The sequence below is a fragment of the Theropithecus gelada genome, chromosome 13 (genome assembly GCF_003255815.1).
Source record: "Theropithecus gelada isolate Dixy chromosome 13, Tgel_1.0, whole genome shotgun sequence".
NCBI classification, from domain to species: Eukaryota; Metazoa; Chordata; class Mammalia; order Primates; family Cercopithecidae; genus Theropithecus; species Theropithecus gelada.
Window position 1 is genome coordinate 93166958 of NC_037681.1, and position 24499 is coordinate 93191456.

General features: G+C 36.0%; 1 protein-coding gene across 7 annotated transcripts in view; it reads right to left on the reverse strand.

Moving 5' to 3' along the window:
* EXOC6B (exocyst complex component 6B) overlaps positions 1–24499 on the reverse strand; it is a 721163-nt gene that overhangs the window by 349120 nt on the left and 347544 nt on the right. For 5 of the 7 annotated variants that reach the window (XR_003115284.1, XM_025354255.1, XM_025354250.1 and 2 more), the window contains 6 exons: positions 20102–20173; positions 18609–18706; positions 16629–16734; positions 15591–15700; positions 12792–12903; positions 646–780 (listed from right to left, as the gene is read on the reverse strand). Coding sequence is in view for 6 of the 7 variants with exons in the window: in XM_025354255.1 (XP_025210040.1) it covers positions 646–780; positions 12792–12903; positions 15591–15700; positions 16629–16734; positions 18609–18706; positions 20102–20173 (633 nt within the window). In the remaining variant the exon portion in view is untranslated. The remainder of the gene's footprint in view (positions 1–645; positions 781–12791; positions 12904–15590; positions 15701–16628; positions 16735–18608; positions 18707–20101; positions 20174–24499) is intronic. The other 2 variants (XM_025354254.1, XM_025354252.1) reach the window with 1 other exon arrangement.

The window sequence follows — 24499 nt, forward strand, 5'->3', positions numbered from 1 at the left end:
CAAGGTGGGTGGATCGTTTGAGCTCAGGAATTCGAGACCAGCCTGGGCAACATGGCGAAACCCCATCTCTACTAAAAATACTAAAAATTAGCCGGGCATGGTGGCACACGCCTGTTATCCCAACTACTTGGGAGGATGAGACATGAGAATTGCTTGAATCCAGGAGGCAGGGGTTACGGTGAGCCAAGATTGCACCACTGCACTCCAGTCTGGGCAACAGAACAAGATTTGGTTTAAAAAAAAAAAAAAATATTGGTCACAGGATACAGAGAGCAGGCGACAGTTTAGAAAATTTTAATGAATGTTAATGTCAGCCATAACTGTGATTATCTAGATCATATTTAAGAACTGTTGACTGATGGGGGCTCAACTTAGGAAATAGTGATTTACATGTACAAAACATAAGGAAGAGTTTACAGACACAGTTGTAGTTGTTTTGTTTTGTTTTGTTTTGTTTAAACACCCAAAAACTAGGACTGGTATTTATTTCTTCAAAAAAAATAGAGAAGGGAAACCAAACATATCATAAACACTTATTCTCAAGAGCATGCTATAAACCATCTTGCAGAAACACAGCCATGTTAGGTAGAATGTCCCAGACTGTGTACACCAGAAGCAGTTCCACTGTACCGCAGGGCCTCTCACCTTAAAAGTTGTGGTGCCATAGAGCTTGGTAGTGTGAACTGTTTCTGGAAGCACATTAGTGATGTTGGTGATAAATTCTTCCAAGTACTTACAGGATTTCTCCAAATGTGTTGTATTGATAATAATCTGGACAAGCTAGAAAACAACAAACACAGGTAAAAGTCATTTGACTACTCACCCCAGGATGAATGGTTCAATATGAAGCTGCCGGTACAAGACAAATGAAAGGCATGATGGGAAAGGCCATCAACATTCTGGTAAGGGGTATGTTAAAGCATGGGCTTTCATGTTACCGCTTCTAGGAAGTTTTTGATATGGTCAGGCTTTGTGTCCCCACCCAAATCTCATCTTGAATTGTAATCCCCATAATCCCACATATCAAGGAAGAGACCAGGTGGAGGTAATTGAATCATGGGGGCAGTTTCCCCCATGCTATTCTTGTGATAGTGAGTGAGTTCTCACAGATCTGAGAGTTTTATAAGGGGCTCTTCCCCCTTTACTCACACTTCTCCTTCTTGCCACCCTGTGAAGAAGTCCTTTGCTTCCCCTTTGCCTTCCACCATGATTGTAAGTATCCTGAGGCCTCCCAAGCCATGCTGAACTGTGAGTAAATTAAACTTCTTTCCTTTATAAATTACCCAGTCTCAGGCAGTTCTTTATAGCAGTATGAAAATGGACTAATACAGCCGTCCTAGCATTCCAAAACCTTTTGTATTTCCCCGTATTATGGGAACAACTTATCACTGTATTCTAAAGGTATGTTTTCTTCTGTTTAAAAAGATTAGACTAAGAACAAAAATTGCTACTGTTTAGCATGATGCCTTCCAACTAAAACATTGCCAAATGAACTAAACAAATAAATGATAACCAAAAGAATAGGAATCATTAAAATGGCAACAATTCAAAATTAGGCATAATGAACAGAGAGATGTTAGGAGAGATTACAATATGTTAATAAACTACAACGGTTTGTGGAAGAAAGAACATGGGCATCAAAGTGAAAGTAACCAGGGAATTAATGACTTACTTTATTATTATTACCTTCTGATCTTGGGAAATTTTCTTTACTTTTATAACCCTATTTCCTTATCTGTAAAATGTCAATAATAATGTCTACTTCACAGAGTTACTGTGAGGATTAAATATTCTGTTGTTAACACTATTTCCCTTTTCTTATATAGAACAGATCATTAAAAATACAGTACTGGTAAAAAAAAAAAAAAAAGTTGTCTTCTATAAATTACTTAAAGAAGAAGATAAAGAATAACTATTATTGTCTGTATAGAATTAAAGATTCTAAAGATTAACTTTGTGATTCATTTTCCTACACTGCTTTCCCATAAACTTGGAAAAGTAGTTAAAGGGACATAATTATAACTTCCATTTTATTATAACAGAAATGAAAATGAAGTGATTTTCTTTAGATCACATAGCCTAAATGGAACTAATACTACGTCCTGTACCTTCCAATTATGGACTCATCTAAATGACTCTGCCAGTGCCTTTAGCATAAGCATAATATGGCAGCTCTGAAGTGCTGCAAGATTGTGTACATTAGACTAAAATATAAGATTCAGGGCCTGCAATCAACTAGACCCCAATATGCTCTGATTCTACTGTCTGTAAAAAGAAGAGGAAAAAAAGTGGTATCTATTACTTATTTCTTAACTATTAAATTATCCAAACTGTTCATATTCGTTAGAGTCTAAAAGAAATACAAACAGGAAATAGAATGGAAATCTTTTTTTGTCTCTCTTTTCTACATCTTTACTTTGCATTTTCACAAAAATATGCCTGATGGTGAGGTTGTGGCAAGTAAGGGGTAGTTTTGGCATGTAAGGCAATGAATTAATCTAGGTCTTTTGGTCTAGTGAGACAGTGAGCCAAGAGGGTGGAGCGGGGGTGGTGGATGGTGGCATATGACACAAAGCAGAAATTGGAACTAAAGATGGGAGTGGTACTACAATGGTTTACAATCCATGATATTTCAAAACAATGTTAAAAAGTTGGAATTTTATTTCAGTAAGAATCATATCATGCTGTGGAATATTAAACAAAAATACAAATAGGACCGTAATCAGAAAATACATTCTTACTTCTTCCACATCATCCAGTACAGGATGAAAGCACACACTTCATTCTCAAAAAATACATGTCAATTCATAATGACAATGTTTTAGTACTGGTTTCAATTAAGAAAAAGAGTATCTTCTACTCCACTAAGGATCATCCTGACAATCTTAGGAAAATAACTACTTTGAAACACAATAACAACGGGCAAAAACACAGAGATACAATTCCAATAAATTCTCTTAGATGAAAAGTTAGGTCAACACTGGGACTAGATCTCTGTATTTTCCCCCACAACTCATCAGACAAGTTCATATACATCAGCTCTCCTTTCCATTCATTCCACAGTTTGAATTCAGAAATTTTGAGTTTTGAACACAAGACTACTACATCCTATAAAATTACCAAAAACAACAACCTTTTAACTTTGGGGTGTTCTAGGAAAAAATATCCACCAAAATAAGCAATTCATCACCCTCTTGCTTTCATCATTTTCTCCTTCAGAGGAAGACTAAAATCATTTAAAAATATTTAAGTTGTGTGAATTAAATAATTCGTCTTCCTGAGTGGGAAGGTGGCTACTGGCAAAGTTGTCTTGATGTGGGAGTCAGAAAATTAAGAGAGTTAATTTGAGAACTGAAACATTTCTATTTTAAAATCAGTATTACCTATGGAAACACATTCTGTCAATCAAAAGAAATCCTAATAATAAGGAGGAATCATGTCATGTTATTGAAATAAAAAACAGTGGCAGTCAAAAAGAAAATTATCCTGTTTTACAGGATACTGGCAGTTAAAGAAAAAAAAGGGAGGTGGCTTCACTGGGTACAGCAGTAATTTCCCATGACTTTTTAAAGATCTGTCAACACAAAAGATCACCGTGAATTACATCAATTGGCTGTCAGTCACTTTTTGAAATGTTTCATTGCTGAGCATAGAATAGACTATTAAGACACTCTAGGATTACAGTAGATACCATGTCATTTTCGGAGAGAATATTGTCTGTTAATGAGGTCTAAGTGATAACTTCTCCTGAATGACAGCTACCAAAATCCTTACAAGGGCATTTACTAATGTAAAACCAGATGCTTTGGGCATAATTTCAAATTGAAAGATAAAATGAAGCAATTTCAGATAACTTCCATCAGAGTTTGAGCTCCCTTGATGATATTTTTAATGACTACTTCCCAGTCTCTTATAATATATAACACTGCAGTAATCCAAACTGTCCTAAACATTATTTCAGGGACATAAAACTAACAATAGATCAAATATTGATTATCTCTTACATAAAGTTCTATGAGAATTGTCAAAAACGAACATTATAAATCAAACGACTATCTCTCACAAGTAAATAACACAAGTCACTTAAGTGAAAAACCATTAAAAATTAGAAAATTTTTCTGTCTCTCCTTCCTTGTATCAGAGAAAATCTAATGAGAAAGGCATATAGCACACCGTGGAGGTCATTTCTTTTTTTTTTTTTTTTTTTTTTTTCAATTTTACATTAAGTTCTGGTATACATGTGCAGAACGTGCAGGTTCGTGCAGGTTTGTTACATAGGTATATGTATGCCATGGTGGTTTGCTGCACCTATTGACCCATCCTCTTAAAGATCCCTCCACTCAGCCGGGCACGGCGGCTGTAATCCCAGCACTTTGGAAGGCCGAGGCGGGCAGATCACGAGGTCAGAAGATGGAGACCATCCTGGCTAACACGGTGAAACCCTGTCTCTACCAAAAATACAAAAAAATTAGCCAGTCGTGGTGGCACGTGCCTGTAGTACCAGCTACTCTCCCGAGGCTGAGGCAGAAGAACTACTTGAATGCGGGATTTGGAGGTTACAGTGAGACGAGATCATGCCACTGCACTCCAGCATGGGTGACAGAGCAAGACTCTGTCTCAAAAAAAAAAAAAAATCCCTCCCCTCATCCCCCACGCCACAACAGGCCCTGGTATGTGTTGTTCCCTTCCCTGTGTCCATGTGTTCTCATTGTTCAACTCCCACTTACGAGTGAGAACATGGAGTGTTTGGTTTTCTGTTCGTGTGTTAGTTTGCTGAGGATGATGGCTTCCAGATTCATCCATGTCCCTGTAAAAGACATGATCTCATTCCTTTTTATGGCTGCATAGCATTCCATGGTGTATAAATGCCACATTTTCTTTATCTAGTCTATCACTGATGGGCATTTAGGTTGGTTCCATGACTTTGCTATTGTAAATAGTGAGGCAATAAACATACGTGTACATGTGTCTTTATAGTAGAATGATTTATATTCCTTTGGGTATATACCCAGTAGTGGGATTGCTGGGTCAAATGTTATTTCTTGGTTCTAGATCCTTCAGGAATTGCCATACTGTCTTCCACAATGGGGGAACTAATTTACATTCCCAGCAACAGTGTAAAAGTGTTCCTATTTCTTGTGGAGGTCATTTCTCCTCCAAGCCTGCTCAAAACACCCTAGTGGAACCTGAACCATGATGACATTCTATTCTTGACAAACCCCAGAAAATATCTTCATCATCTTCCATAGTTCAAAACTAAGCTTTAAATTCCAAGAAGAGGTTTCCATTTCCTCTTATTTCTGGAATATACACATCTGCATATATTAAAACTGCTTTTAGCATGTTTCCCAAAACAGACAATTCAGTACAATAAACCTTCAACAGGACTAATCCAAAGGAAGAAAATGAGAAGTCACACTCCTCTTCATACCACCAAGGCCTCTCAACTGTTAAATCTGCAAAACAAAAAACTAAATAGTAGCATTGGTTCTCATTCATAAAAATGAGCTATCACATAGACTTCAAGGGATTTGATCTCCTTTTCACCCTAGTCAGGGTACAGAAAACTCTGTCAACCACTCATTTTATAACATCTCCATGATTAAAATACCTAAAATACTAAAACACATGAAACTACTGGTTACAAATTCCAAGATAAAGTACAAAGTTTGTATTTGACAAGACTTAAGTATAAAACATGGTAACAAAGTGAGCAATATCACTTCTGTTAACCAGAGGGGAAATAAATGGAATGTGGAAAATGAGAGGATAGAATCATATGGTCATCAATCTAAATTATACTAAAAGCAAAGAATAAATGCAAAGCACTGTTCATTTCTTCAGGTCTCTACGACCATATTAGGTATGCGTAGTGCACTACATCGCAGTAGTGCCCTGTGATTATAAAAATACAAATACCCAATATGGTTTCACTAGAAGGAACTCTGAACTTCTTTCTACATATTATAAATAATTAAACATAAATACTACTGTAAATTATAAAGTATCAGATGAAAATGTACCCAATTCTTTAGAACTAGTATTGATATGAACTGATACATTGCAGCTTCCAGCAAAATATGATTTAAGAAAATACACAATCATGGTTGAGCACGGTGGCTCATGCCTGTAATCCCAGCACTTTGGGAGGCTGAGGCGGGTGGATCACCTGAGGTCAGGAGTTCGAGACCAGTCTGGTCAATATGGTGAAACATCGTTTCTACTAAAATACAAAAATTAGCTGCGTGTGGTGGCACACGCCTGTAATCCCAGCCACTCAGGAGGCTGAGGCAGAAGAATTGCTTGAACCTGGGAGGTGGAGGTTGCACTGACCCGAGATCAGGCCACTGCACTCCAGCCTGAGAGACGGAGCGAGACTCCATTTCAAAAAAAAAAGAAAAAGAAAACGTACAATCGTGTTAGCTAGTTTCACTTTAATTCATGTACACTAGTCAAGAGTGGGCACTTAATGCTACCAAATAACCACATTATCTGGCACAAATCAATTCTTTTTTTTTAACACACCCCCAGAGGACTACAACACACCTTCTTTCTCCTTCATCTCCCATGCTTGCTCTCCCATCTGCACATTTAGCCGAAGACCCTGCATTTGCTGGGAAAACTAAGCATTTGGAGCCTGCCACCATAATACTTACCCAGCCACTACCATTTGCATTCACACACTCTGATTCTTATCTGTTACCAGAGGTGAACTTGACACTATCTACTGCCAATCCCTTTAACTGTGTATTGTATCTTAAACTCTCTTACCCAAGGACATTGCACCAGAGATTTCTCCCTTTCTCCTACATCACCCATTTTTTTTGCTCTATACTGTATCATTCCCACAATACATAACAGACTGTTATTTGTCCCATTAAATTTAAAAAAAAAAAACCTGTCTTAACCAACTTCTGCTGCTAGCTATCACCCCATTTCTTTGTTTCCCTTGGTAACAAAATTTCCTGAAAGAGCTGTCTTACATTTGCTGTCTCCAATTCCTCTTTTCCCATTCTTTAATTTTTTTATTTAAATAAACTCTTTATTTTAGGACAGTTTTGTATTTACATTTACAAAAAAGTTGCAGCGTTCCAATGTACTCCTCACTCAGCTTCCCTTATTGTTAACATCTTACTTTACTGTGGTACATTTGCCACAACTAAGGAACCAACATAAACGCATTACTACTAATTGAACGCCATACTTTATTCAGATGTCACTAGTTTTTCCTTAATGTTCTCTATCTGTTTCTGGATTCCATCTGAGATACCACATTACATTTAGTTGTCATGTCTTCTTATTCTCTGGTCTGTGACAGTTTATCAGATTTTCCTTCTTTTTGATTACACTGACAGGTTTTTGTTTTGTTTTGTTTTGTTGTTTTTGTTTTCGTTTTCGTTTTTGTTTTTGTTTGAGATGGAGTCTCGCTCTGCCACCAGGCTGGAGTACGGTGGCACAATCTTAGCTCACTGCAACTTCCGACTCCCTAGGTCAAGCGATTCTCCTGCCTCAGTCTCCCGAGAAGCTAGGATCACAGGCACGTGCCACCACGCCCAGCTAATTTTTATATTTTTAGTTGAGATGGAGTTTCACCATGTTGGCCAGGATGGTCTCCAACTGCTGACCTCGTGATTTACCCACCTCGGCCTCCCAAAGTGTTGGGATTATAGATGTGAGCCACCATGCCCAGCCCTACACTGACAGTTTTAAGGAGTACTGGTCAAGTATGTTATAGCATGTCTTTCAATTTTTGTTTGTTTAATGTTTTCCCATGGTTAGACTGAGCTCATGGGGCTAGGGAGGGAGAACACAGAGGCAAAGTGCCCTCTCATCAAATCATATGAAAAGTACATAGTATCAATATAACTTATCACTGATGATGTTAACCTGGAACACTTGAGCGAGGCAGCGCCTGCCAGGTTTCTTCACTGTAAAGTTACTTTTTTCCTCATTCTACCCTATACTTTTTGGAAGCAAGTCACTAAGCAAAGTTCACACTCACCTAGTAGTGGCAATAGTATCTATATTAGTTATCTGAAATTCCTCTCTTCAGGAGTCATTCTCTTTAAAACCTACTCAATCAGGAGTTTCCTTCCACCATTTTATTAAAAGTGTTCTTATCAAGGTCACCGATTTACTCCAAATTGCTAAATGCAATGGTAATTCTTCACCTTCTTCTTGTCAATCAGCAGTATTTGTCATAATTGATCACTCTCTCATTCTTTGTATACTTTATGCACACTCCTGTTTTTTGTTTTGCTTTGTTTTTTCCTAGTTCCCTGGTGGCTCCTTCCCAATCTCCTTTCTTGGTTCCTCTTTTCTCCTAATATCTTAATATCAGAGTACCCAAAAGTTCAATTCTTCATCCTCTTTTCTTCTCCATCTTTATTCATTCCCTCAGTGATAGTACTCAGTTGCATGAGTATAAATATTTATATTCTCCCCAATTTTTATCCCCCGGCCAAACTGTCAGGCCTCTGAGCCCAAGCCAAGCCATCACATCCCCTGTGACTTGCACATATATGCCCAGATGGCCTGAAGTAACTGAAGAATCACAAAAGAAGTGCAAATGCCCTGCCTCGCCTTAACCGATGACATTTCACCACACAAGAAGTGAAAATGGCCGGTCCTTGCCTTAAGTGATGATATTATCTTGTGAAATTCCTTTTCCTGGCTCATCCTGTCTCAAAAAGCTCCCCTACTGAGCAGCTTGTGACCCCCACTCCTGCCCGCCAGAGAACAACCCCCCTTTGACTACCCAAATCCTATAAAAGGGCCCCACCCTTGTCTCCTTCGCTGACTCTCTTTTCGGACTCAGCCCGCCTGCACCCAGGTGAAATAAACAGCCATGTTGCTCACACAAAGCCGTTGGTGATCTCTTCACATGGACGTGCATGACACAAACCTTACTTCCAATCTCCAAATTCATATACACAACTGCTTACTCAACATTTCAACCTATATGTCTAATAAACACTATAAATTTAATATGTCCAAAATCAAATTCCCAATGTTCTCTCACTGCAGATTCAGCTCTGCCTAAAATTTTTCCTATCTTAGTTCATGGTATATACCGCCTTCTCATTGCTCAAGTCAAAAAATCCTGGAGTTAGTTTCCTTCAACTCTTCACTTTTTCTCTTTCTTTATATCCAATCATCAGGAAAGCATGTTGGCTCTACACTTAAAATCTTATCATTGTCCATAGCTACCACCCAGTCTCACTGAATTTCTGCCATAATCCCCCAACTGATCCCCTTGTTTCCATCCTACAGTTTATTCTCACTACCATGGTCAATGTGAACCTTTCAAAATATAAGTGAGATCATGTCATTAACCAAAATCCTATAATAGCTCCCCATTTCACACAAAATAAAAGCAAAAGGCTTTACAATGGCCTACCATGAATGCTTGATACCTCTCTAAACTAATCAATTGCTTCTCTTCCCCTTGCTCACTCCACTCCAGCTACCCTAGCCTCCTGATTTTTTCCTCCACTTGCCAAGAACTTTCCTACCTTCAGGCCTTTGCTCTGGCTCTAATCTCTACCTGAAATGCCTCCTGCAATAATAACTTACCCTCAACGTGCTGCTATAAAAATAAAACCAACCTAGAACACCTACCAAAATCCTGATTTCCTTAACTCAAGTGCTTTGTCTTCTCTCCATAGCATTCACTACCTTTAACCATACTACAAAATTAACATAATTATTTTGTTTATTATTTATTAACTGCTTTTCTCTCGTAGAATGTAAGCAACCATCTCTATTGTTGTTATTGTTCAGTGATTTATCCTAAGGGCATGGAATCAGTGCCTAATAGAGAATACATATTTTAAAAATTGTAAAGGTAATAAACAAATTATCTTAATAGAACATCTTATTCTAATTTTTTTTTACTTCTCTTAATTAAAAAACTCCATTTCTATACTAGTATTAATCAGTGATTGACTGCTTAGACCTCTTAATAACAACAGGTAATATGTATTGAGTATTTGCTATATACCAAGCACACTAAGTACTTTACATGCTTCACAACATTCCTGTGAAATACATGCTACCATTGTCCCCATTTTACATAGAAAGCAAAGTAATTTGCCCAAGGGCACAGCTATTATGAGGAGGGCCAGAATTGGAACCCAGGCAGTATATATTAGAACATACAGTCTTAATCAATACTCTATTGTACTTTTCACAGATCTTTTGAAGCAGCCCTAGGAAAATAGCCATTTTCACTGAATAAATAATGAATAGTCACATAAAGTTTGAAAGAGAAAGGCATTCATGTTCTAGTGGTGCTAAAACTGAAAGGTAATTTTGAATTGGCTCAACATGGAGAAACAAATAAACCATGAGGAAAAAGGATAGAGCATATGCATAGAAAAAGAAAAGATGAGACTGTGTAACCCCAAAACAGAGTAAACCCTGTGTAACCCCAAAACAAGAAGGGCAGACAGAGAGACATTCATTTATAGGAACTTTCAAGTCCTAAGAGAATTATCTGATATCCTGAAATAGGAATCTGTAAGTTGTGTGGGCTTATCATAATTCTATTATTGGAGTGGATTTCTGCTATCTAACATAAAACCATCTCTAACTAAAACAATATCCATGTTACTACGGACCTCCTATAAAAATCTCAATTTTTGTTAGGATGAAATAATTAAATCAATATGGAAGGCAGTACAATACAGTAGAAGTGAATAGGTTTTGGGAAAAAAACCTAGATTTACAAGTATCATTTCTACCAGGTTTGCTGGCTGTATGGCCTCAGGCAATCTCCCTGGACTTTAATTAGGCAGTCTATAAAGTGGGAATAATAACACATGCCCAGCCTGCTTCAAATGTTACTGTACTAACTGAAATCGAATTTGTGAGTGGGCTTTGAAGAATATAAACTGCTCCACAAATGTTACCTATTATGATGATGATTCCAGATGTGAACTCACTTTAGTTACTCATAAAGAAGGATATGTCTTCTCTTTCCAAAGGTAGGTAGTATAATTATTCAAAGGGTGTCTGGTTGGTAATTAAAAAAATCACTTTATGTGTTGTGTCTATACATGTACACACCACTATAATAGCCAAAACAAAAGCGTATGAATGTTTCTTCATTCATATGCAAAGATATTGAAAGTATAGTTCCCTAAAAACACCCAAAGACTAAGGAATAACATTTAGTATTCAATGAAATGGTGCCAAGAATTACATGGTTCTTCCTTGATAACCTCATATTGGTTCTTTCTATTATTACCTGACCTGTACAGTGTTTCCTGAAACCCAAGCTGAGAAGTTAGGCCTTTCTCTTAAAATGTCACAGTAAACCAATGGCACAGCCAGAATTGAACTCAAGATTCTTCTGAGGTCAAAGCTATTTCTATTAGACCATGTTCTTGCTATGCTACTTGTTATAACATTGTTAAGAGACTGCTAATTGAATGACATAAAAACAGTTACATGAAGAGTTATAATGAAGAGATAGTTCACAAAATAATAAACTTCCCATCCAGAGAAAGAAAACACTATAATCTAACAAAAGGAGGAGGACTTCCTAATTTTCACTCCAACTTTCCTTTTCTGTAACCTTCTTGATTATAAAGGAAGTTAGCTATTTTTCAGATACATAAAAGCAAATGCCTAATATTTCTGTACCAGGCAATAGAAAGGAAGCTCTGTAAAATGAGGGGATTATCCTAAATAAAGTCTAAGGTAATTTTCAATTGATAGAAAAGTTTGCTATAAGTAGAACTCAATCACAATCCATCTTATAATTTTTTTTTATCTTAATTCAGAGAAAGAGAAAATAACTCCAAAATTAGAAGTAAATGCCCACCTGGCTTCCAGCTGTCTTTACCTATATGTCAGTATCATTAACCTTTTACTGCACTTCACCATAATCCTTGACAGTGTACATTTTAAATGTCAATTTTTTCCTAGAGTAACTGACTTCCAAACTGCACCACCTCTATAGGTAAAACAGATGGCAAACAGCCTTTCCCTTTCCTTGTAAAAAAATTCTTCTAAACTCTTCTCATTTTAGGCACTATAACATCCAGTGAAAAACAGATTGAGGTTACTATGCAATCTTGAGTTTCTAAGAGAGAGAACTTCACATCTTTCTAAATTTTAGAACTACACACCAATAGACCAAATCTCGTTTGCCAAGGTACTACATTCAATATATGTAAAATATCCCTCCTCTGAGATTCCATAAACCTCCACAGAAATGTGACTATTGCCTTTTCTGCACATTTCCTTGATCCCAAATATCTAGTCCTTTTGCAAACAAATTACAAGCTGATAAAGAGTAATTTACCTTTCATACACATGAGATATCTTAAAAATAAAGACTTAGTCTGACACTAACCAAGAACTATGATTGCAATATCCTTGGCATCGATAACTGATGCAAGCAAAATGTGATTTCATATTCTACATTGTACATGAACTGCCATTCACTTGATTGGAACCTGATGCTCAATATATTCTACAAACAAAAATATTTGTATATAATCAATGGCAGGTAATAGAAATGTATTCTAACAACTTCAGAAAGGAAAACCAGTTAAGCTAGTGAAAACAATAAAAGAGAAAAACAACTGTTTTAGAAAAAATGAATAAATTTTTCAAAGGTGACCAAAGAAAAGAACAAGAGATTTCATTTTGCACTTTCACCATTAGCAGCCTATCAGGAAGGGCATGTAGAAAGTTATAACGAATTCAGACATAAGGCCCAGAGCTTAGGACATCTGTTCACATATTGGCTTGGATGACTTCATTAGGAGCAGGTTTACCTCAGTAAGCCCAATATTCTTCCTTTTAATGACATTCTGCAGAGAGTTGCTTAGAGTCCTGGTCAGCAACAGGTTTGTTGATTTACGAATCATGTCATCAATTTCAGTTGAGCTGAAAGAGAAGCACTAAGAGTCAGTCATAGCAGGTAGCACAATTATTTCGGCAAACAAACAGGGTGCCAGTGGTAGTTGTGGTAATAATAATAAAATAATAATAGCAGCAGCAAATAATATTTATTGTAAGTCAGAAAAAGTACTATAATAAACTCTCCTAGCTTTTGTTGGCTGAAAAAAATATAGTTTGCCTTCATTTTTGAAAATCGTTTTTCTGTCTATAGAATTCTGGCTTTTTTTTATTTTTTTTTTATTTCTTTGAGTGTTTTAAGGATGTCACTCCATTTCCTCTGGCTTGCATAGTTTCAGAAAATAAGTCTATTATAATTCTTATCATTATACTATCATGTAATTTTTACTTTTGGGAATGCCTTCTAAACATTCTTTACCTTTCATTTTCACCAGTTTGAACATGATGTCTTTAAATATTTTTGTTTGTTTCTTGTTGTTGCTATTATTTATCTGAATTAGGGTTCTCAAAATCTTGAATTTCTTGTTTGATGCCTTTCATTATTTTTTTGAATACTCTCAGCCACTTTCTTTTAAAGTATTTATTATTCCCAGTTCTCTCAGTCTTCTACTTTAATCCACCATTTGAAATTGCCCTACAGATCTTGGTTCTATTTCTTTCACCTTTTCTTCTAGGTTCTATATTGTAATGCTAGCTCACAGTATACTGTTAACAATACATTAAGACTTTAGTTGTTTTTGTCTTTCTCACATGTGTGGTAGTTACACCTTTCCTATTCTGCCACAGGTGCAGGAGTCTGTCCCCTTGGAGGGACCAGTCCCATCATGGTTTTCAGACTACTTAGTTTCCTGGTGACTTCGCCTCTCCGATGAGTTCCAAAAAAGTTTTAATTTTGTAGCTTCTCCGTTTTTTTTTCCCCCTGCATTGTTACATAGGAAGCAACAGTCTTTCTAGTCTTATATACTGTAGACATAAACAGAAGTATTTCATAGTAATTTGCTTTAAAAAATGCCGTGCGTGTACACATATTCACATGGAAGCAAGATTAAAAGAAAAAATAAAACATATAAGAAGTGTTATTACTATGTGGTAGAGTTTTGGGTCATTTACATTGTTCCTCTTTGTGCTGTTCTTTATCTCCTGAATTCTTTACAAACATCTAATTTTACTGATATAATGTGAAACAGGATCTCTCATATATGTATGTGGGTGTGTATATATTCTATTTTTTTAAGATGAGTATGAATGCTAGAACAGTGTTTTACCATAGAAATGCCATGTGTTTGCTATTTTAAAAAAATCTTTCTTTCAAAAAGAAAGTTTTGTGTATTCAAAATTCATGCAATTACAAATTTTGTCAATATGCATAATGCTTTTCGGCCTCTTCTGTCTAGTGTAAAAGAGAAAATTAAGAGAATAATTATTCTTAAAGCTGCATTAAAATCTGAATGCAGCAGTTTCTCTTGTTTTGAGAGCCTGCATGTAAAAGAAATAATTGTTTTACACAAATTTTCTCATGTTTCATGTTAGCCTCCACTACAAAACAGATATGACTGACAAAGCAATCTGTCACTCCAGGTTATAAGCTAAACATATTCCACGATATAAGATAAATGCCAACTGAAGAGTAAAAGGCATCTTTTTCTAAAATCCCCGAGTTAAATATTTTATTTAAATTTTAAATGTGAAAAATATTAAAGGAAGTTTTCAGGCAAAAACTTAACATATTCAGGCAAGAAAAAGGCATCTGACATTATCCCATTACTAATATTATTCCTTTACCATATTACCTTTCTTCCAAAAGAAGATAGAAAAAGTAATTTTGCAATCAACTTGTAATGATTTATCTACAATAATATACCTAACATAACCTACAGACAATTATCTAATATAAGGTCATTTATATTAATGAAGTGGGGACTAGGCAGATGGGGGATGGAAACCCAGGGTAAAAAACACAAACATCCTCATTTGTGTTTGGCTTGGCTTCTATGTTGCTCCAGCACTTATTAATTAATTGTTCAGCTTCTTAATTAGACTAGGTACTCCTTGAAGACAGGGACCACATTTTCATCATCTTAATTATTTCTATACTGAGGAGCAGCTGACAAATAACACATTAGCCAAAATGTATGGTGAAAAAACCAATACATGAATAAAGAAACAAAGGAGCCTATACTCTAGGATATACAGAAAACATACATATACGAGTAGAGCAATAATGTTTCCAAAGGATTTTATCTGATACTCCCCTTTTGGCCTTAACATTTCATTAAGTAGAATGTTAAAATCAGTATTTTTTGCTTATTTTTTTTTTCTTTAGAGATGGGGGTCCTGCTATGTGGCCCAGGCTGGTCTTGAACTCCTGGATTCAAGCGATCCTCCTGCCTCAGCCTCCCAAAGTGCTGGGATTACAAAAATGAGCCACTGCATCCAGTCTACCATTTTCTGGTAAATTATCTTTAATAGAAAGTGTTGAAATGCAAATCTATAAAGAGCAAGATAGATAATATAAATTTTCAAAATTATTCAAAAGTTACCAATCTTCCCTTTCATCATGACTATATAAATATAGCAGTGCTATGCATTGAAAAGCTAATTATTAAGATTTCCAAAATCAGAGCTGATGGGACTATCAAAAGTTTTTCAGAATATGTAAATATATGGAGTCACAATCTTAACATTGATTACATTTCTACTATTTTATATTATACCTTAGATGAAGATCTTCTGAAAACTTCAGACAAGCGTAGATAAATTCTTTAATTTGGTTGTAAACTTTTGGCACAAATTCAGAGAAAGGAAACTTTTTTGGAAATGGTTGCTGTCAATGCAAGAAGTAATGAAATCAAGTCACAAACCAAGGAACATTGAAGATATTTATAAATTATTTAGGTTGCAAAGAGAACATTCTTCCACAGTATGAATTGTCTCCTTAACAACCTCAAATATAAGAAAATATCTCCCAAAGTTTTCTGATATTAAAAAGACATAAATTTTAATAAAACAATAATTCAAATGTCCTTCATCATGGAAAGAGATAAACAAATTGTGTTACCTACTCAGAAATAAAAAGGAATGAACAATGATACATGCAACAATTTGGATGAATCTCAAAAGCATTATGTCATATCAAAGAAGTTAGTCTCAAGAAGTTATATACTATACAATTCCATTTACATGGCATTCTGAAAAAGGCAAAAGTAGATGCACAGAGCCCAGCTTTCTGGTGTCCTGGGGCTGGGTTAAGGGAGGGAATTACAAAGGGGCATCATTAAATAATTTTTTTTTTTTTGTATAATAGGCCTATTTGGTATCAACATTGTGGTAATGGATACATAACTCAATACATTGTCAAAATCAGCAGAATTGTATATCACAAAGGGTAAATTTTATGTTGCCGGGGAAAATGTCTTTAAATTATAATAAAAACAAGTATTTCAAAGTGCAAACTGAATTAGAACATCCACAGTAATCCTCCAAACACTTCAGAGGTAATAGGACCCAAAGCCATCTGCTGATTCCCAAATCAGGAAATTCTGGTCTTCCCCAAAAAGAGTCCTTCATTGTCAGAAAGGTGATTAAAGTAAAAAAAAGAAAAGAAAAGAAAAAGAAAAAGAAAAAAGAATCCTTTGAAATTGTTTTAGAGTTCTAACCCATTGAGTTGAAGGCAAAGCTTTCAATGAAACTGATCCAATGAAAGCTTTTAAGAGGATGCCAAAACAACCAGAGAAGTTTAAAGTATTCCTTACCTTTTCCAGTTCTATATCTTGAAATGGGAATTGTCCTACCACCTTTTTGTACATCTCTTCACTTGTTACTGGTATAGGACTATAGTTGTCAGAATCAAGTATGTTTCTACAAATGGAAGGACAGACAAAGGAAATGGAAGGATAGACAAAGCAGGGTGGGGGAGGGGAGGGGAAGGGAGGGAAGGTGGGTTAATCACAAATACTTTTCTGATGAACTCCAATCTTAATATATATAACACAACCCAAAATGAACATTTCCCAGTCCCTATTATATTCCTTCCACAATATAGCTATTTGGTTTTGGATTTAAAGAAGACAAAAATAAAACTATCCTCTGAAACAAATGGACCACAATTATAAATATATGTCTTAGGATTAGAGATTTACAAATAGGACAAAACGTATCAATGTAAGTAAGAAGTAAACAACAAAAGAATGTGTGCTCTAGAAAAGGCAAAGAGATTTTTCTGTTTGGTTTAATATGATATATAAATGTACATTATTATTATTATTATTATTATTATTATTAGAGACAGGGTCTCACTCTGTCACCCAGGCTGGATTTCAGTGGCATGATCACAGCTCACTGTAACCTCAAACTCTGGGGCTCAAGCAGTCCTCCCACCACAGCCTCCCAAGTAGCTGAAACTGCAGTTGCTCACCACCCACCGGGGTAATTTTTTAAGTTTTTGTAGAGATGGACTCTTGCTATGTTGTCCAGGATGGTTGCAAACTCCTGGCCTCAAGGCATCTTCCCACCTTGGCTCCCAAAGTGCTGGGATTACAAGCATGACCCACTGCATCTGGCCCATTGGTAAGGTTTTTAAAATCATGTTCTATTCTAACTTTCAAAATTGCAAATGGAGTAACTTCCATAATAAATTCAAACTATTTCATTTACTTTACCTACTGTTCTATGTCAAGAATGACTTTTTTTAAGTCTATAGGTTCTCTCTCCGTAAATAAACTGGGCATTTTCTAATAGTAGGGACCATACTACCATAATCAAAACAGAAGACTCACTGAAGGCATCAGATCAGAGCATCTAAGACTATGGATATATCATGTTATTAATTTTCAAATATCCTATAGAGGTAACAGTCCCTTAAATACAATTATACCATTAGCTAAATCTAGGTTTTAGAAATATTTATATTAATATACAGATAAATTGGACTAAGTAATGATAGAGATATGTTCATAAACCATGACGAATAAGAGTAAAGGAACAATGTAAGATCTTAAAGCTGTAAGAGTTTGAAAACAGGACAAACCGATCAGGGAAAGGGGTCTTGCAAGAGGCAGTATAATCACTTAAAGTAAAGGGGAGTAAAGGTATAAAAAGAGAAAAAAGTCAAATGAGTTGACCTGGGTTATATGCCAAGAGCACAGTCCGAGAAGACATCTGTGAGTGACAGATGTGACAGAATAACTTTCTTATTATTGTATGCATGTTGCAATAACTACTTAAATAACAGGCTTCAAATGCTGGGCTATTACATGCCCCTTTGCTGTGTGTAGAGAGGGAAGATGATGAGGAAGAACATGAGTCATCAAAACCAATTTTCCAAAAGCCTAAATTATTCCTAAGTGCTCAAATGCTACTTAGTATAATTAAGTTGTAGACTAGGCATGAACCTCAAAGTGAAAAACAAATATCAGAGGAAGATGACACCAAGATGATCTGAATGACATGAACCAAGGAATCTGACATTTATCGAAGGAAACAAAAAGGAAAAACAGAGTTTGGTGACTTCCCACTACAGTAGACACTAATATACTGAGACTGGATATCTTGGGAACATAATTTTGGACGTTCTAACAGTTTCTTTGAATTCTGGATCATAACCTAGAGTAGCTACAAAATATAAGCAACATACACTTGTTGCCTACTACATCTGAAAACCTTTGTGCATAAATACATGTATGCATACTAATGCACATGAACACATACACATATGACTATAGATAATTTCTCACCTGAAAATACCTGCCCACTTCTTTAGCAGAGTTTCACTATATTGATCTCTGATTTCTAACAGCATGTCAAAAAGTTGATTTACAGGGAAACCATACACCTGAAACAAAATAAGAAAATCACTTCAGTTTCTAAGGAAGGAGGTTTTTTTTGTTTTGTTTTGTTTTGTTTTTTGTTTTTGGCAAAATGAGAGGGATAAGATACTGAAAAAAATTACATTCTTTGAATAGCAAATTAAATAAAACCATGATGGTAGAATCTTTCATTCACACCTAATATCTAGCATTTATCTCTTAAGAATTAAATATACCCAGTAAAATGTTTAAGCCAGTGAGAAAAAGATGAAAATTAAAATCTATATATAAAGGGCATAATATCGGCTAAGTCCTCCCTACAACCCCTCCTATAAGTCCTAATACCTATAGTAAGAGTTCACAGAAGGGAGAGAAAGTAAAAATGCTTCGAATCTCATCCACTTCTAATGCTATTCTGTTAGATATAATATGTGGTTCAAATCAACCATCATTATTCAAGATGGTAGTTAAAGAAACTGCAGACTAACTCAGGGGCCATATATGAATTAAAAACATTTTGAAAAACTAATATAGTCAGTGGTTCAATTAACTGATTTGATATGAGAGAAAAAAAGGAGGTGGAAACTACATATGAAAACATAATGGCTCAGGGTAAAGCTCAGGAAATGCTATGAAGAGATAAAAATACCTAGTTCCTAGGAAAATAATAAACTCAACTTAAAACTAAAAGGGAAGTTATCCAAGCTTATGTAGATTTTTTTCTTTGTTCATTTTTGTTGTTGCTGTTTTTCTTCTGTTTGTTTGTTTGTTTGTTTGAAGACGAAGTTTCACTCTGTCACCCAGGCTGGAGTGCAATGGCACTATCTCAGCTCACTGCAACCTCCGCCTCCCAAGTTCAAGAAATTCTGCTACCTCAGCCTCCCAAGTAGCTGGGATTACAGGTGCTTACCACCACACCTGGCTAATTTTTGCATTTTTACTAAAGATAGGGATCCACCATGTTGGCCAGGCTGGTCTCAAACTCCTAACCTCAAGTGCTCAGCCCACCTCAGCCACCCAAAGTGCTGAGATTACAGGCATGAGCTACCACGCCCAGCCAGAATTTTTTTTTTTTTTTTTTTTGAGACAGTGTCTCTATCACCCATGCAGGAGTGCAATGGCGAGATCATAGCTCACCACAGGCTTGAACTCCTAAGCTCAGGCAATCCTCTCACCTCCGCCTGGGACTACAGGAATGTGCTACCACTCCCTGCTGATTTTTTATGTTTTTAATTTGTATAGGTGGAGTCTCACTATATTTCTGAGGCTAGTCTTGAACTCCTGGACTCAAGCAATTCTCCTACCTCAGGCTTCCAAACAGTGAGGATTACAGGCAAAAGCCACCAGGCCCAGTCAAGAAAAAGGTTTAGAGCTGATGAAATATTAATCTAGATGAGCATATGTAAACAGAAGTCACATACCTGAAGTGTGTCAGCAAAAAGCACAATGAGATTCTTCAAATCTAACACAAGGTTTGGATCAGAGCAGTAGGACTAAAGTAAATAAATGAAAGACAAAGAAGGAAAAATATGTTAATAGTAAAATGCAATTAAATTTTTATTTATTTAATTGTTTAATGCTTTATCTGGCAAATTATTTACCTGGTAAATTCTTTCCCTAGAAATCATTCAACACTTTCCTGGTACAAGGTAACACCAGATTCAGTCAGGGAACAGCTGAACACAGCAAGTTCAATAACCATGATCTATATTTTCAACACTTAGGAATTTGAAAATGCACTTCTAAATAACTCTTTGGTTAAAGAAGAAAACCAAACTAACACATTTTAAAATGAACAACAATAAAAAACTTCATATCAAAAACTATGTTATGTGGCTAAAACCATTTTCAAAATAAGTTTATATCTATGTAAACATTATAAAACACAAAAGATGAAAATAAACAAGCTAAGCACTGAACTCATGAAACTACGGGGGAAAGCCAATGAACCATAAGTAAATGAGAGAATAAAATTAAATTAAAAACAGAAACTAATGAAATTAAAAATGATATGGAAGACTTGATTAAATGAAACAAAGACCAAGTTAAAAATAAAATCAATAAAATAAACAAATCTTAGACAAAACTGATTAAATAATACAGAGAAAATAACTCTAAACAACATAAGAAATAACACATTTAAAGCAGTTAATAGAGGGAAATGTATAGCACTAAATGCCCACAAGAGAAAGCAGGAAAGATCTAAAACTGACACCCTAACATCACAATTAAAAGAACTAGAGAAGCAAGAGCAAACACATTCAAAAGCGAGCAGAGGGCAAGAAATAACTAAGATCAGAACAGAACTGAAGGAGATAGGGACACAAAAAACCCTTCAAAAAAATCAATGAATCCAGGAGCTGGTTTTTTGAAAAGATCAACAAAATTGATAGACTGCTAGCAAGACTAATAAAGAAGAAAAGAGACAAGAATCAAATAGACACAATAAAAAATGATAAAGGGGATATCACCACAGATCCCACAGAAATACAAACTACCATCAGAGAATACTATACAGAGCTCTACGCAAATAAACTAGAAAATCTAGAAGAAATGGATAAATTCCTGGACACATACATCCTCCCAAGACTACACCAGGAAGAAGTTGAATCCCTGAATAGACCAATCACAGGCTCTGAAATTGAGGCAATAATTAATAGTCTACCAACCAACAAAAGTCCAGGACCAGAAAGATTAACAGCCGAATTCTACCAGAGGTACAAGGAGGAGATGGTACCATTCCTTCTGAAACTATTCGATTCAATAGAAAAAGAGGGAATCCTCCCTAACTCATTTTATGAGGCCTGCATCATGCTGATAACAAAGCTTGGCAGAAAAAAAAAAGAGAGAGAATTTTAAACCAATATCCCTGATGAACATTGATGCAAAAATCCTCAATGAAATACTGGCAAACTGAATCCAGCAGCACAGCAAAAAGCTTATCCACCATAATCAAGTCGGCTTCATCCCTGGGATGCAAGTCTGGTACAACATAAGCAAATCAATAAACGTAATCCAGCATATAAACAGAACCAAAGACAACAACCACGTGATTATCTCAATAGATGCAGAAAAGGCCTTTGACAAAATTCAGCAGCCCTTCATGCTAAAAACTCTCAATAAATTAGGTATTGATGGGATGTATCTCAAAACAATAAGAGCTATTTATGAGAGACCCACAGCCAATATCATACTGAATGGGCAAAAACTGGAAGCATTCCCTTTGAAATGGCCCAAGACAGGGATGCCCTCTCTCACCACTCCTGTTCAACATAGTGTTGGAAGTTCTGGTCAGGGCAATCAGGCAGGAGAAAGAAATAGAGGGTATTCAGTTAGGAAAAGAGGAAGTCAAATTGTCCCTGTTTGCAGATGACATGATTGTATATTTAGAAAACTCCATCGTCTCAGCCCAAAATCTCCTTAAGCTGATAAGAAACTTCAGCAAAGTCTCGGGATACAAAATCAATGTGCAAAAATCGCAAGCATTCTTATACCCCAATAACAGACAAACAGAGAGCCAAATCATGACTGAAATCGCATTCACAATTGCTTCAAAGAGAATAAAATACCTAGGAATCCAACTTACAAGGGATGTGAAGGACCTCTTCAAGGAGAACTACAAACCACTGCTCAACGAAATAAAAGAGGACACAAACAAATGGAAGAACATTCCATGCTCATGGATAGGAAGAATCAATATCCTGAAAATGCCCATACTGCCCAAGATAATTTACAGATTCAATGCCATCCCCATCAAGCTACCAATGAGTTTCTTCACAGAATTGGAAAAAACTACTTTAAAGTTCATATGGAACCAAAAAAGAGCCCACATTGCCAAGACAATCCTAAGCCAAAAGAACAAAGCTGGAGGCATCACGCTACCTGACTTCAAACTATACTACAAGGCTACAGTAACCAAAACAGCATGGTACTGGTACCAAAACAGAGATATAGACCAATGGAACAGAACAGAGCCCTCAGAAGAAACACCACACATCCAGAACCATCTGATCTTTGACAAACCTGAGAAAAACAAGCAATGGGGAAAGGATTCCCTATTTAATAAATGGTGCTGGGAAAACTGGCTAGTCATATGCAGAAAGCTGAAACTGGATCACTTCCTTACACCTTATAGAAAAATTAAATCAAGATGGATTAAAGACTTAAATGTTAGACCTAAAACCATAAAAACCCTACAAGACAACCTAGGAAATACCATTCAGGACATAGGCATGGGCAAGGACTTCATGTCTAAAACACCAAAAGCAATGGCGACAAAAGCCAAAATTGACAAATAGGGTCTAATCAAACTTAAGAGCTTCTACACAGCAAAAGAAACTACCATCAGAGTGAATGGGCAACCTACAGAATGGGAGAAAATTTTTGCAATTTCCGCATCTGACAAAGGGCTAATATCCAGAATCTACAAAGAACTCAATCAAATTTACAAGGAAAAAAAAAAAAAAAAACATCAAAAAGTGGGCAAAGGATATGAACAGACACTTCTCAAAAGAAGACATTTATGTAGCCAACAGACACATGAAAAAATGCTCATCATCACTGGCCATCAGAAAAATGCAAATCAAAACTACAATGAGATACCATCTCACACCAGTTAGAATGGTCATCATTAAAAAGTCAGGAAACAGGTGCTGGAGAGGATGTGGAGAAATAGGAACACTTTTACACTGTTGTTGGGACTGTAAACTAGTTCAACTATTGTGGAAAACAGTGTGGCGATTCCTCAAGGATCTAGAACTAGAAATATCATTTGACCCAACCATCCCATCACTGGGTATATACCCAAAGGATTATAAATCGTGCTACTATAAAGACACATGCACACGTATGTTTATTGCAGCACTATTCACAACAGCAAAGACTTGGAACCAACCCAAATGTCCATCAATGATAGGACTGGATTAAGAAAATGTGGCACATATACACCATGGAATAGTATGCAGCCATAAAAAAGGATGAGTTCATGTCCTTTGTAGGGACATGGATGAAGCTGGAAACCATCATTCTCATTAAACTATTACAAGGACAAAAAAAACCAAACACTGCATGTTCTCAGTCATAGGTGGGAATTGAACAATGAGACCACTTGGACATAGGAAGGGGAACATCACATACTGGGGCCTATTATGGGGTGGGGGGAGGGGGGAGGGATAGCATTAGGAGATATACCTAATGTAAATGACGAGTTAATGGGTGCAGCACACCTACATGGCACATGTATACATATGTAACAAACCTGCAAGTTGTGCACATGTACCCTAGAACTTAAAGTATAATAAAAAAATTAAATAAATAAAAATCAAAACCTTACCATAAAGAAAAAATATATAAGAAATACAAAAGAGACAATAAGTACAGAGGAAAATAAAAATTACAAATAATGTCCATGTATAACCTCATATCTACAAATCAGAAAAGTTAACTGACATGGAAAATAAACTCTGTGGGCAGGATACAAAGATGTGTATGTCATTTTTGTAAAAGTTCATTGATTTTGTTATTCAAATTCTTTAATTATAATTTTTGTTACTTGCTCTCTCATTGATCGCTCAAGTCCTGAAACAGGTGTTTTGAATTCTCCCGTAATTATGCAGCTTGTCCGTGTCTCTTCCCATTACTAGCAGTTTTTGTTTTATACATATTGATGCTTCCTTATAAATGGGCTATTACCTTTTCATTAGATAAAACTAGTATTAATACAAAATACCCCTCTCCTATCCCGTTTTAAGATCTTCAAATTCATTTCTATTTTCCTTGTAGAATATCACCACTTCTGCTTCCCCTTCTTTATTTTCAAT